General features: G+C 40.3%; 1 protein-coding gene across 1 annotated transcript; it reads right to left on the bottom strand.

The window, feature by feature from the left end:
* Positions 1 to 1317: 1317 nt before the first annotated feature.
* Positions 1318 to 4818, bottom strand: LOC141590366 (uncharacterized). The gene is made up of 6 exons (XM_074410963.1): positions 3773 to 4818; positions 3034 to 3092; positions 2548 to 2915; positions 2159 to 2487; positions 1698 to 1957; positions 1318 to 1466 (listed from the first exon to the last, which is right to left on the bottom strand). Exons 1-6 carry the CDS (start codon positions 4816 to 4818, stop codon positions 1318 to 1320), a joined length of 2211 nt encoding a protein of 736 aa, XP_074267064.1.
* Between the last annotated feature and the right edge of the window lie 11102 nt (positions 4819 to 15920).

Here is a 15920-nt window from a genome sequence, read left to right as displayed (position 1 = left end):
AAACCCGTGTTCAACCCTTCGCTCAAACCCCCTCCTTTAGCCACCTATTACGCCACCCCCAGCCACCGTCAGCACCACCCAACCTGCCTCACCCTAGTCTGCATCTCGACCAACCCCGACAACCCTTAACCATCACCTGAACCATCCTAGACAGGCCGTGAAATCACACCCTAAACAGCCCCAAAAACCCGACATGAAAATAACCCAACACAAACATATACATCATCCTACCACCCCCGTGACCACCCGTGGCCACCACCGTGATCTCCCTTGACTCACGGTGGTTCCACCACTTGCTACAACCACGCACGACCCACCAGACGACTTACAACCCACATAAACAGCATAAACCCGTGAGAACCACCACAACCCGATAGCCCACCGTACCAACCACCACCTCAAGCCACCCCGACACCACCATTAGGACCGCCCATAGCCGAGCTATCCAGCCACTCAAGTCTCGTGTTTATTCGTCCAACCAATAAGTCGCAAAACACATCTTAAATCCGCGACAACCGCTACTTTAGACGCCAAATTCACCACCCATGGTGGTCGACAACAGCCACGACATGTCCCACTAGCATCCCCACGGTCAAGGCTAACTATTGAGGGTAACGTCACGGTTCACGGTAGTCCATACGGAGTTTAAACAATAATTTAATTAAATACGACTATACAAATATAAATTAAGACGGTCTTACCTTGAGGCAACAATAATTGGATGAATTCTCTTACTTTTCTCCCTTAGATCTTTCTCTCCCTTGCCTTTAGATCAATTATTGTGTTTTTATGTTTTTGTATGCTTATGGGTAGGTATAATATCCTATTTATATAGATGTGGGAAGGAAAGAGGGAGGAAGTTTCCTTAAAGTAATTATCTTTATTTTCCCTTTTCTTTTTAATTACTCCCATGTTAGTATTAATAATAACATACAACTACAATCCCGACTATATACTCAACATACACGGCCCACATTATTTCCGTCTCAAGTATTATTTAATTATTTTATTACCATCTTACAATTTATTATTTGATTGATTAAATTATTAAATATCATTTAAAACATATTTTAATATAATTCTACCGTCTAAAATACGGGGTATTACAGTCTTCCCTCCTTAAAAAGAACTTCGTCCCGAAGTTCACCAAGATACCCAACAACAGAAATATTATCTCAAATTAATTCCAACTAAATTCCTTATTAAATTCTTCATAAGATACTTTTATTATTTAAACTATCATAAAAATGTTATAAAATACGAGATGTTACATCTTATCCCCCTAAAAAAAGGGTTACATCCCCGTAACCAACTAACTCAAACAAAAAGGCTAGGATACCTTTCTCGCATAGCAGCTTCAGCTTCCCATGTAGCTTCTTCCACCTTATAATTAGACCATAAAACCTTTACTAAAGCAGTCTCACCATTACAAGTCTTCCTCACTTTTCTATCCAAAATCTCCTTGGCTCCTCAACATAAGACAACTGCTCATCAATCTCAATATGCCCAGGCCCTAGCACATGAGTAGGATCACTCACATACTTCCTCAGTTGTCAAACATAAAAAAACATTGTGCACTCTATCCAAAGCTGGAGGTAATGCTAAACGGTAAGCTACCTCTCCAACTCTGTCTAAGATCTCATATGGCCCAATATACTTCTGACTCAACTTCCCTTTCTTCTCAAACCTCATCACACCTCTCATAGAAGACACTTTAAGAAACACCTTATCTCCCACAGCAAACTCTATATCACTCCTTTTCAAATCTGCATAGCTTTTCTGACTATCCTGCACTGCACGCATCTTTTGACGAATAATGTGCACTTGCTCCACCATTTCCTGTATCATCTCAGGTCCCAACACAACTGTATCTGCCCTGTCATCCCAACACACAGGACTCCTGCACTTCCTTTCAAACAATGCCTCAAAAGGTGCCATGCCAACACCAGCATGGTAACTGTTATTATATGAAAACTCAATTAAATCCAACCTCTCCTCCCATGATCCACCAAACTCCATCACACAAGCTCTCAGCATATCCTCCAAGGTCTGAATAGTCATCTCAGTCTGAACATCTGTAGCTGGATGAAATGTTATGCTCATCTTCAGCTGAGTCCCCATCAAAGATTGTAATTTTTGCCAAAACTTAGATATAAACCTTGAATCACGATCAGAAACAATATCCTTTGGCACACCATGAAGCTTCACCACATTTTTTACATAAGCTTTAGCCAACTCAGCTTTACTCCAAGTATCTTTCATAGGAATGAAGTGAGCTAACTTAGTCAATCGATCCACAATCACCCATATCATATTATTGCCTCTCTGAGTCTTAGGCAACCCCACAATGAAATCCATCGCAATGCTTTCCCATTTCCACTCAGGCACATCCAAGGATTGAACTTTACCTTGTGGTCTCTTGTGCTCTCCCTTTACTCTTTGACAAACCAAACATCTAGCAACGAACTCAGCAACCTCTTTCTTCATCTTAGGCCACCAAAAAGTATTCTTCAAATCTTTATATAGCTTATCTCCTCCAGGATGAACCGAATATGGAGTAGAATGAGCCTCAGTTAAAATCTTTCTTTTTAATTCTTCATCATCAGGAACACACCACCTCTCATCAAACCTCAAACCACCATCACTACCCACGTGAAACTGCTGCTTACCGCCTTCCACCACGGCCTCACCCACGGCCTCTCTCCACCGCGCCACTCTCGCATCTCCTTCTTGCTTCTTCCTGATCTCATCATACAACTCTGGCTTAATGGTCAAATCTCCAATTGTATCTCCTTTCTTAATCATAGAAATGGTCATCTTTTCCACCTCCTCACACAATTTCATCCTAGACATGGCAGTACACAAAGCATGGACAGATTTCCTACTAAGTGCATCCGCCACCGCATTGGCTTTCCCTTCATGATAAATTATCTCCATGTCGTAATCACCAATTAACTCTATCCATCTTCTCTGTCTCATATTTAGCTCCTTCTGAGTATAAATGTACTTTAAGCTCTTGTGATCAGAAAATACCGTAAAAGTAGCTCCATAAAGATAATGACGCCACAATTTCAAGGCAAAAACCACTGCTCCTAATTCCAAATCATGAGTTGGATAATTTGCTTCATACTGCATCAGCTTTCTCGAGGCAGAAGCTATTACCTTCCCATTCTGCATAAGCACACATCCCAAACCATTCTTCGAAGCATATGTATAAACTTCAAAATTCTCACTCCCTTCAGGTAAGGCTAAAATAGGAGTTGTATTCAGGCGCTCCTTCAAGGTTAGGAATGCCGTCTCACAACTCTCATCCCACAGAAACTTATTCTCCTTTCTCAACAAAGTAGTCAAAGGCTTAGCTATTTTTGAGAATTCTTTTACAAACCTCCTATAATATGCAGCCAACCCCAGAAAACTTCTAATATCCCCCACATTCTTTGGTCTCTCCCACTTGGACACTGCTTCAATCTTGCTTGGATCCACTAACACTCCCTCCTTAGACACCACATGCCCCAGAAAGGCAACTTTCTCTAACCAAAACTCACACTTGCTCAACTTAGCATAAAGATTATTTTCTCTCAGGGTCTGCAACACAATCCTCAAATGCTTCCCATGCTCTTCTTTATTCTTAGAATACACCAGGATATCATCGATAAAGACAACCACAAACTTATCCAAATAGGGACTAGACACACGGTTCATCAAGTCCGTGAAGACTGTCGGTGCATTAGTTAATCTAAATGGCATAACAACAAATTCGTAGTGCCCGTACCTTGTCCTGAATGCAGTCTTTGGAATATCTTCATTCTTAATTCTCAACTGATGGTACCCCGACCTCAAATTAATCTTATAAAATATTCTAGCCCCACTCAGCTCGTCAAATAAACCATCAATCTGCGGCAAAGGGCAACGATTCTTGATAGTCACATTAATCAGCTCTCTATAGTCAATACACAACCCCATGCTCCCGTCTTTATTCTTAACAAATAACACAGGTGCTCCCCAAGGTGACACACTCGGCCTTACATAGCCCTTATCCAACAATTCCTCCAACTGCTTTTTAAGCTCCTCCAACTCTTTAGGTCCCATCCTATAAGGTAATTTAGAAATTGGTCCCGCCCCAGGTTTTAAGTCAATAACAAAATCAATATCTCTCTGAGGTGGTAACCCTGGAATCTCATCTGGAAACACATCCTGAAAATATTGCACAACAGGTATAGATGCCGCCCCAGGCACTTCCTCCCGCGTGTCCCTCACATGACACAAGATCAACTCACCTCTCTTTCTCAAACAAGATTTTAAGGTAACTGTTGAGATAAGTTTTATTTTTGGTTTAACTATAAATCCCTTGTAAGACACTTTTATTCCCTTAGGTCCACTCAAGGTTAATTTCTTTTGATGACAATCTATAAATGCTTTATATTTACTTAACCAATCCATCCCTAAAATTACCTCAAAACCACCTAAAGGAAATTCAATTAAATTGGCCAAAAAGACTGCTTCCCCAATTTTAACCAACACATCTCTATACACACGGCTACAAGGTATGGAATCCCCCGAAGGTATATCAACTAGGCCGTTTATTTTATCATATCCTTTCAAATTTAAAGTCCTAACATGCTCACTTGAAATAAAAGAGTGGGTAGCTCCCGAATCGAATAAAATAAAGGTAGGCTCAGAATTAACAAGAAATGTACCCGTGACAACATGAGCATCCTCCTCAGCAGCTTCCTTTCCCATCATAAATAATTTCCCACTGCTTTTAGCTTCGCTCTGGCTAGCTGATGCTGACCCATTCTGTTGATTTCCACTGTTCATTATGTTTTAAAAATTATTGCTTTGATTGTTATTGAAGCGATTTTGATTAGAATAATTGTTGTTGTTGCTCCTTTGATAATTGCCACCTCCAGATCTTTGATTATAATTTCCATGGTTCTGCATAGGAGTGCGGTAGCCTCCACTCTGGTTCACATTTACAAAACCCCTACCTTGGCCTCCCACATGAACTCTGCAATCAGCAATCTTATGACCCACTTTCCCACATCTAAAACAAGTAAGCACACCACCTCCCGAAGCTCCTCCTCTGCCGAAACCTCCACGGTTTCCATTCTTATTCTGCCCATTGTTGGAGAAAAAAGATCGGTATGGATTCACATTTTGTTTCTTATTCCCAGTATTCTCACTTGCAGCCTCAGTCTTTCTCTTCTCACCCTTTTCTTTCTTTTCTTCCTTAAGCATATCCGCAATTCTCTCTACATGTCCAGCTCTTTGATACACATCATCCATGTTACTTGGCTGACCAGCTGCCAGCCTCTTCTTGATAGTTGTGGTCAACCCCTTCTCGAACCTAAGTGCCAACATCTCATCACTGAAGTTTAAGTCTGCCACATACTCAGATAGCTCCATGAACCTATTGTAGTAGGTCTCCACTGTCATCTCATCTGTCATTTTAAAAGAGTCAAATTCTGCTCTCATTCTGCTCTTAATGTGCTCTAGAACGAACACAGCATTCATAACCTTCTTGAATCCCGACCACCTCACATAATCACTCCCATTATTTGCAGCAGCCTCTCTCACAGCCTCCTTGCTTCTAGTCCACCACATACCAGCTTTCCCTCTTAGATAATAAGCAGCCTGATCCACTTACATTTTCGCATGACACTTCAATAGCTCAAAAAGATTATCATATTCCCTGTGCCAATCTCCCAAAAAAGAAGGTGCTCCCAAACCATCATACTTCATCGGATTTTGCCTCGCAAAAGAAGCACTCACCTTAGCTGAATCTTGCATTGACCCCTTGGCTTTCAACGCAGCTGTCAAGGCCTCATTCATAGCAATCAGACGATAAATCTTCTCTTGAGACATAGAAGTGGGTGTAGGTGTAGGTGTAGGTGTAGGTGTAGATGTAGCTTTCTTTGGAGGCATGGTTCTGATATTAAAGGAAAAAAAATACACACATAAGCTTTTGCTCAGGAATTTAGGCATAAGGTTTTTAATTAATACACCTGCAAACAAAACAATATGTGGTCGACTGGACGGGCCTAAAGCCAGCCAACCACGTGACCCACGACCATCCAAAACCGCCACACCCCCACGGTTGTTAACCGTTCTACCAATCATCAGCCACAAAACTTATTGCTTAATCATTAAATTACTACACTAATCATGGCTTAGGGATCACATAACCGCATATCACTAGACATAATATTTCTAATTCACATAACATCCATTCATGTAAATTAATAATTCACGCTATAAATTAATTCAAACCAATTTATATAATTTCAACCAATTAATTCAATTTACTATTTGGTGCATATTATCACCCAAATTCCACAACACAAATCCCAATAGTTACTCCAATTCTTACGGCCCTAGGCCAAAATGCTATCACATATTACTTACCTCAATCCACGTCCTGCAACAAGGTTAGAAATTTCTATCTTAAGATAAATAATTGACCCTTAAGACAGAATACACTTTCTAATTACCCCACTCGTTAAATTTTCTCTCAAAGGTGACCGGTTCAAAACTGAAAGGGCCAGAAGTTTGGTGTGAGGGGGCCCCTAACTCATCCCAAGCCGTAAGGTGGCTCCTAACAGTTTCTACCCGGGTTAATTTTATTAAACTCATCCTAAATTCATTGGGTTCATTTGTTTTAGGCTTGAGGAACGTACGCTCTTATATCACTTTGTAACACCCTCATTTATTTAAGAGTCTTTACCAGGCATTCCTAGATAAATGAATGTGTTACCATCTCAGTTACCTTAGGTAGTGAATACAAAGGTAAACGAAACCACAGTACTTTAAATAAATATAATGTTTAAATGGTCTTATTACATAATCCAAATTAAATAACCAAATTAATAAATACAACTGCAGCGGAAACTAATAAATACGAATAATAAATATTGATTGTTCTTCTAGGGTGATCTAGACAGCTAAGTAATGCCACATCCTCTCGCCCTTCAGCTCCCCTTCTAAGCCAACCTAAATACCTGAAATCAATCTGCTCCCCAATTATTGGTTCATCACAGGTGTTTAACGAATACACGGTCAACCCAACGGTTGAGTAGGAATATCTAAACAACAGGAACAATACAACAATAGTAAATAATAGACATGTAAATGATCAATCCCGATCACAACTCCAATCTCCATACATCCTCCATACACAACCCGAGACACCCATATAAATAACCCGAGACACCCTTTATCAATAACTCGAGACACCCTTATAAACAATATCAACATCAATCCCGAGACACCCTTTTATATACCGCCACCCGTGGACCAGTTCTTCATTTTACCCGCCACCCTTGGACCGGGCCTTCAATACAACAATACAATATACAATATGAATAATGATAAATCAACAACAACAATATTCAACCAACAAACAACATCCAATTCCAATTAGCGTTCATCAAACAAATTACACCAATACATATTCAAGTTGAGTAGATAACCTACCTCAGCGGCAATTCCAATAAAGCAGACCAATAAAATAATTAGAAGGACTCTACTTTAAAACCGTCACCTAAACAAGACATAATAATTTAATTATTAATTATTCAATTTATTATTTTAATTTAATTAATTATAATTTAATTTAATTAATTATATTCCCGTGTAAACGATTAGGTAAAACCCGACCCAAAATTAAATAAACAACAATGCACACTGATGACCTGTTTTTGCCGTCACTTCCGGTACCAAAAACAATTTATAAAAGCCAATTAAAAGGTATTATTTAATCGGGGTCGAACATAAAGATGGCGGGGGTTAGATACTTGGTTGGTTTAAGTCTTATTTTACTCAAATAAAAATAAGATGTTGATTAATTTTAAACTAAGATGCAAATGAGATATAAAATTAAACTAAATGAAATTGCTTCTAATCAAATGAATGAAAGCTAAGGTCTTTGGGTTCACTTGGGGTAAGTCGGGGAAGAGAATCGTCAACAAGAAATGGGTAATGATAAAGGCCTATGATTGATCCTAATTTCTTAGTCAATTAGAGCTAACCAACAAGCATCCACTTAGTAAGAAAAACTCGTCCCGACCATGCCGTATAGGCCTTCCATTGTCTTTCGACCTAGGATAGACTAAACATGATAATGAAAGATTCAAACTTTCATTTAAGCAATCCATCAAACATTTCATAAGCATGGGAGTAAGGGTTTACAAACAAGCTTTCACTTAGTTGAGACAAACTCATCACAATCATGCATAAAGACTATCTAATAGCATAGGCACCAAGATGGATCAAATATGTCCAAGAAAGGCTACAACTTTCATTTAAGCATCTCATTAAACACTTCTAAAACCATCCAATAGCATAATGCACCAAGGTAAGTTAAACATGCTAATAAAAGACTCAAACTTTCGTTCAAACTTTTCATCGAGCACTTCATATGCACAAGAGTAAGACCGATTAATTACCCAATTCAAAAGGTTAACAACCCAATTTCACCCCTTTTAATCACCCAAGTTCCCCCATGACCTTTGATGAGACTACTCACACATGTTCATGGGTGAGAAATTACCAACAAATTCCAACAATATGCAAGTACACATTGTAAAATTGATGAAGATGGTAACTTTGAATGAATAACAATTAACCAACATAAGAAATGTAAACTAATGAAAGTAATGTAAACAATAGATGAGAATTGTACCAACAAAGAGGAAAGTAGCAAGCTTGGATGATAATGGAAGAATGAATTTCTTCTTGTCTTCCAAATACAACCCAAATGACTAATGTAAACTAATGAGAATTGATGAACTTGGATAAACTAGAGAACAATTACACTAATATTTAGTAAAGATTACAAATTTAATTGAACAAATATTAAGAGAGGAGAAATATTAGGGTTCTACAAATGTTTGAGAGAAAGATGAACTAACTCGTCTAATTTTCTAATTCTAATTGAAGGTGTAATATGTAGTGGTGTGTACTTCTAATGTGAGAGAGGAGACTTATATAACATCTTCTAATTACAATTTTAATTAGCTAATAATAATAATAATAATAATAATAATAATAAACCAATATTAATAATTAAAACCCCCTAGCTAAATCAACCGACATAATACATTAGACAAACAAAACAAAATAACATAAGGGGAAAAGAGAAGGATGCGGGTGAATAAATCGCAGCACAAGGGACTGCGCTGGTCAAACGGCGGCCGGCCATGTCACCGGTAGCGAGACAATTGAATCAAGAGCAGAAGTAGGATAGGGTGTGCTGTATGCCGGGTAGTCGGCTGCCGGGGTACCGGCATGGAGAACGCGATTGTTGATGCTAGATAAAGCATGTGGTGTTGTATGCCGGTTGGTCGGCTGCTAGGGTCATGACTGGTAGCGAGTCTTCACAAAAGGAAGGAAAATTGAGTGTGTTCTGTGCCGGTATAGGGGTTGACTGTCGGGGCACCGGCATAGGTGCGAATTGAGTTGTTGATGAATGACGATGGTGATGGGTTATGATGGTGGCGAATTATATGGTGAAGAACGATGATGATGGAGGTTGAGAAGGTGATGGGACAGAATGGTGGTTGGTGTCGTGGTAATGTGAGGTATAGGAGGGCAGAGGAGCACGGGTTGGTGATGCTGAAATGGCGAAGGTGGTGAATGATGAAGGTTGAGTATGGTGGTGGACATGAGCAAGTGTGCGGTGGCTGAAATGACGAAGGAACTGGTGATGGTGTAGTGGCTGGTTGTGTTTGGCGAGCTCCGATGTCGGGTTTTCGGGTTCTCGAATAAGAGGATGGCAATGGTGATGCAATGACGACTGAATTCAAATGGTGGTTGAATTGCAGCTGCTGCTGGCGGTTGATGTCGAGTTTGGTGCGGGATGAGGGGGTGTACTGGTGGTGCGCTGCAAGTTGAGGAAGGTGACGGAGGGTGGATTGATTTTATGGTGAATGGAGGTGGTGAAGGTGATCAACATAGTTGGAATCAGAGAATGAAGATGACGATTGTTGATGGTTAAAGGTCAAGGTTGACCTTTGACCTTCTTTTTATTTGGTTTTCTTTGACCCGTCTTGACTCTATTAACATCCGTCTTGCTTCACTTAATCTCCTTTTATTCACGAACCCATTTCCTACAAAGATAAAACAAAACAATGCGGTAATATAAACTCGACAAAGACCATTATTCATATAATATTTATAATAAAGCTAATAATTACTAATTAACAAATAAAACGAGGTATAAAGCCAAGTTCTAACAAATATACATATTTATTCGCGAAAAATGAAATTAAACTATTAAATACTAATTAACTAATAAAACTAATAAATGAGCTATTTAACGATTAAAGCACACAAAATCGAGTCGGAATAAGGTATAAATGCGGGGTAAAAGCTATCGAAATACTACTCATCAAATCTCCCCACACCTAAACCTTACTCGTCTAAGACAGAAGCCCCTTAGGTTGCAGGCTTGCCCGCGCCTAAATGGGGTGTCCAGGTCAGAGATCAACCGTGTTTGTTCTCGTCTTTCCCCTTTAATTCATTTTCGTATTTGTAATTGGTTTTTACCATTTCAAATATTTTCAAACCCTTTTTATTTTATTTCATTTGTTTTAACCATAAAACATTTTTCACCCTTGGTTCCTCATACCATGACAGTTAAATCCGTGTTTCGGTGATAATATTTGGCTAATGACATTTAAAAGGTATTTAAACCTTTTATTTCATTTCTTTACATTTTGGGAGGTATTTTAAAGCCTTTCATCATTTCTTTACATTTTCAAAATAAACATATTAGTCACCAACACAAAGTCATCCTTGGTTCTACATACCATGCCGGATTTTAACCCGGGTACGATGATGAGTATCGACTAATTATATTCAAATGAACTTAAAACAATTAGTTCATAATTATTTTCAAAATTATTCATGTCAAGCTTGTCAAGCCGAACCCGACATCGAATATTATCAAAATAATGATGATTATTCGAGTCTAGTTCTTCAAATCAACAAATGCGGTCTAAACGACCCTTTCAAATCAAATCGGGTTCAGATACCCATTTCTTAACACATTTTATAACGTTTTCAAAAGGTCAGAATACGACATATAACCGTGGGTTGACCCGTGCCTAAAACAGGCCTTTCAATTCTCATTTTCAAAACCAGGGGGAGGCCCCTTGTATAGCCGGCTGGCTCGCGCCTCATGTAGCCGTCTGGTACAGGGCCTGTTCCCTTCCCAGCATTAGTCTAGGACGATCCCGACTCCGGTCAGCCCGGATATAAGACGGATCAGATGACTATTTGTTTATTCAAAATCATATTTGCGAAATTCCTTACTAAGACAAATGGATCATGTTATGCACCCTAAACCTAATACGGTAAATGGATGTTTAGTTTTCGTCTTGCATGCAAGTCAATCATTAATCCAACTCGACATCTTATACTTAATACTTGGATTAAATCAAACCGACTTAGAAAGCTCTCACATGTTAGGTTTAAATTATTGGATGCGCATTCATGCATTTAAACCGTTTTATCAACTTTTGCATTCAACCAACCAAGATCGATCAGTAGAGGCCGCTACCGCGGGCGGGATTGGGTGTCTGATTAAAGGGCTTCCCAATACGTACCTTCACCTCTTACTCAGAAACTTTGGATAGTGGACGACCTTATCCAGGGCGTACGAGAGTCATTCTAGAGATAGGATGCTAAAGAGGGGCGATTCCTTATCTTTAGTACCTATGTCAAACACTGCTTTGTGCTTCGTTTGACCGAGGTATAAAGTGGATTTGAATGGGTTCCAAGTATCCCACAAATGCTTTGTGGCGACTCCGAACATCTCTAATCGTTTCGAGACTCTTACCGAGACGAAACTGACCGATCTAAAATAATCCGGTCGAAAGCATTTTTACGCCGCCGAGCGTGGCTTTCAAAAGACCGTTGTATGTCCACAGATCGGCTGGGCTTACAGGTGGGCCATGTCCACAGATTGGCGGCTCCGCTGGGGAAAACTAGGACACTTACATCTTTGTGATGCCTAGATGGTGAGACTCGAACGAGGTCTTGGTTGGAATGCATTAATTGATATTACGGTCACGGTCGGGTTCCTTGGTCCGGGCCCACAACCTAACCCTTTTCGACCAATTGGCTCTTCTCGTCGGCGTGAGTTTTCTCATCCCCGCATTTCGAATCCCGATTGAGTCAAGCATACCATTGACGTTACACATTTCTGTTTCGTCAAAGAGCTTTCATCACTTTCGAGCACGAGGCTAGGGCACCCTCCTTACACATTTTGTTTGGATTTGTATCCCTCTCACAAATCGGGTATAACTACCCGACCCACCACCGTCGTCACACAATCCAATAAGATGGGTGTGCACCTTTGGGCCCATATTTGTCCTCACTTAAGCCCAAAAGCACAAGGCCTTGTTACTAAGTGTTGGGTCGAATCCTTTATAAACATATCTCAAGCCTCCTACTTTCCCGATGTGGGACAACGTTTTTCTCTCAAACTCTTGGGGTGTTACATCAGGGTTTGATTGCTTGGTGTGTAACCCACCCTCTTAAGCCAAAACCCGTGTCAGCATAATGCATAATATAATGAACTGTGAGTGCTTATGTGCTACTTGATCATAAGTCCTTCCGTGTCATTTTCAAACTTTCAAAATCACCCTTTTGGCGCCGTTATAATGGCCATTTCAAACCTCGGTCTTTTGCCAACCGCTGCGCGCCTTTTTAGGCCGTCGTAATGACGATTTTCAAACCCGGTTTTTATAACCATTTCAACACGCCTTTCTACGCCGTCGTAATGACGATATTATAACCCGGTTTTTACAACCATTTCAACACGCCTTTCTAGGCCGTCGTAATGACGATTTTCAAACCCGGTTTTTTACAACCATTTCAACACGCCTTCCTAGGCCGTCGTGATGATGATTTTCAAACCCGGTTTTTCACAACCATTTCAAATCACCTTTTTACGCCGTTATAATCGCCGCGTCTAGACACGGATTTTAACCCGTTTCGCGCCGACAATGGCTCTTTCAAAACCCGAGAAAAGCACACACCCTTTTCTCGAAACACTTTCGAGATCCCGAGGACCATGCACCGTCCCCGAGACCTCTTCAAACATTTCAAACCCGATTTTCAAAACATATAATTTTGAATTTCCAAAACCGCCTTGGGAAACAATACACTGTTTTCCGAGCCAACTCAAACTCAAAACTGTCGTTTGCAAATAAACTTAAGACAACCCTTTCAATTGATCGACTTGCGGAGATCTCTATCTTCGGAAGCCGTCCATAAAACAACGAATGAATCTTTTTGAAAATTTCTATTTTCGAAAACTTCAGTCCACCATTCCAATTCCGCCTCGTGTCTATCGAGTCGAAGCAAACGTACTTATGGGTCTTTACTTATGAGTCTTCTCACCATGAGACCCGTCCAATGGCGTCGTGCCGTTATGTTGGACTCGTGTCAAAAGTTCGGTCAACACCGTCACGTCATAAATCGAGTCAGCACCGAGGAACCATACACGGTCACCCTCGTCTTGTTGAGTCTGATCTTTGTCTCGTCCTTTGTGTTGTCTGCGTTCAGTCTTTGAACCATGTCGGATTGAGTTGTAATGTGAGCCATCTTTCTGCTTCAGAGCCATGGCCCCGTCTTCAACTTCGTCTGTCAACCACAACAACAATGATAACAACAGAGATATCACGATTGATCAGCTAGCCAGCCTGCTTACCGCTCTTAAGGTCACCCTGGATCGCGTCGAGACCCGTATCGACGCCCTGGAGAACAAGGAAACTGGGGAATATAATACTCCACCTCTGACTGAAACTGAGAAGAGGCTAAAGCTCTTGGAAGAACAGCTCCTAGCCCGGGGTAACAATATCCATCTTGAGAACAACCGAAGGTTCGAACCTGTTGGGGATCAATTACCCGACAACTTTACCCAAATTGATATGCCTAAGTTCAAAGGAGTGGAGGACCCGCTCAATCATATCCGTGCCTTCAAAGACTATATGGCCATTAAAGGGGTCAAACAGGAACTTTTCACCCGGATCTTTCCGTCCTCTTTGGAACCGATCCCTCGCCAGTGGTACTAATCCCTTGATCCGAAAAACCTTACTACTTGGGATGAGGTCGCAGTTGAATTCGCCAAACAATACGCCGACAATGTTGAAATCCAAGCCAATACCCGCACTCTTGAGGTTCTAACCCAGAACGATAAGGAAGGGTTCACCGAGTTCTTAACCCGTTGGAGAAGGGTGAGTACTCAGCTGGTCAGCAAGCCGAGTGAATAAACTTTGGTGGAAAAGTTCGTCAGCAATCTCCGCCCAGTGTATCCCAACTTACTGAGGTATCAAAATAATAAGACCTTCCGGGATCTGCAAATTCTGGGGACGCGCATTGAAGATGACCTCCGGAAGGGTGTCTTGGCCAAGACTACTGGCAGAGGCTACCAAGGATCCACCTCGATTGGGTCTCGCCCTTACGGCCAAACGAACAAGATTGATGAGGTCAACCTCGTTGAACCATCTACTAACAGAGATGAGCGCCCCCAGAGATTGTTCACTATTATAGGGTCAACTTATGCAAGTGCTCTGAAGAGGCTCATGGACCAGGGAAAGTTACAACCAATCGGACCCACCCCGGATCCGACCGATGCTAAGAAATCCCGCTTCTGGAACCCCAGTGCCTATTGTCAGTACCATCAAGGAAAGGGACATGATACTGAAACCTGCTTCAAACTCAAACACATCATCCAAGACATGATTGAGAAAGGAGATTTGCCTTTACCTCCACCGACTAAGCCAAACAACAAAACAAATCCTCTAGGAATCCACGCCATCTTCAACGATGAACCAACTCTGGACTGCTCTCACCTCATCCTTCCAGTTGATGACGAGGTGAATGCCTCGGAGAAAGATCCCTCGGACGGGGTATTCGTGTTCAGTGCCGCCACTATGCTCACCATGTTCCAACAGGTTGAGGAAGCCATAGCCAGTATCTCCGAGAGGATCACCCGACTTGACGATGCCTACCGTCGACTCATCTTTATGTTGGAATATATGTCCTCCGACAATAATGCGATCACAATTGTCGATTATATTGATCGCATGTTTAAATCTCATTTTAAGAATACGTAAGGGATGATTCATTTTTATAGTCAACTGACCAACATTAATCGGTAACGATTGGCTTGCTAGAGTTTGACGTTACTGTCGTGGGACGGTGATGGTTAGTTGATCCCTTAAGGTCACACCTAAAGGATGATGCCCTTATCTATAAAGTTGATTAATTGTATGACGATACAAGTTGATCAATTCCTTAAAATTGAACAATTCAATTGTGAGAGAGAATAATATTATCTTATTATAATGGGATTAAATAAGATTTATTTTAGTAATAAAATGCTTTGTTACTAAAATTGTTCATTGTTTGAGAAACAATAGAGATAAGAATGAATGGTTAATTATAATTACAAGATGTTGTGAATTATAATTTTATGACCCATTTTATTTATGTGATCAAGTATCACTAATCAATTTGTTGTATGTAATTTAATTAATTTACAAAATGATATTTATGTGATAAATGTGCATTAAATTAATTAATAACATGTAACATACTACATGTGACATATTGTGTGACAAATGACAAATTGACAAAATAAAATGGTAGTCCATTTTATATAAGTGGACCGAAATGGTGGAAGTGTGGTGGATTGTGGTTGTTTTATTTTAAGAGATAAAATAAGATGTAATCATGGCTACTCCTTACTAGCCTTACAACCTACACCACTTTCTTACACACCTATATTTTGATAAGAGAAAAAGAAAAGATTTGATGCTCTTTTGGCCTCTAGTTGGTCGGCCACACTACTCTTATTTTGAGTAGTGTTGGTTCCTTCTTTTATTATTCCTACACTACCATTCATTTCT

The sequence above is a fragment of the Silene latifolia genome, chromosome 7, assembly GCF_048544455.1.
Source record: "Silene latifolia isolate original U9 population chromosome 7, ASM4854445v1, whole genome shotgun sequence".
NCBI lineage: Eukaryota > Viridiplantae > Streptophyta > Magnoliopsida > Caryophyllales > Caryophyllaceae > Silene > Silene latifolia.
This window is presented reverse-complemented; position numbering and strand designations above follow the sequence as displayed.

Coding starts and splice junctions, on each gene's coding strand:
- LOC141590366 (XM_074410963.1), bottom strand. CDS start 4,818: ATGAACAGTGGAAATCAACAGAATGGGTCAGCATCAGCTAGCCAGAGC. Junction 2,488..2,547: donor CTCATTCTACTCCATATTCG/GTTCATCCTGGA, acceptor TGGTGGCCTAAG/ATGAAGAAAGAGGTTGCTGA. Junction 1,467..1,697: donor TAAAGTGTCTTCTATGAGAG/GTGTGATGAGGT, acceptor TATGTTGAGGAG/CCAAGGAGATTTTGGATAGA.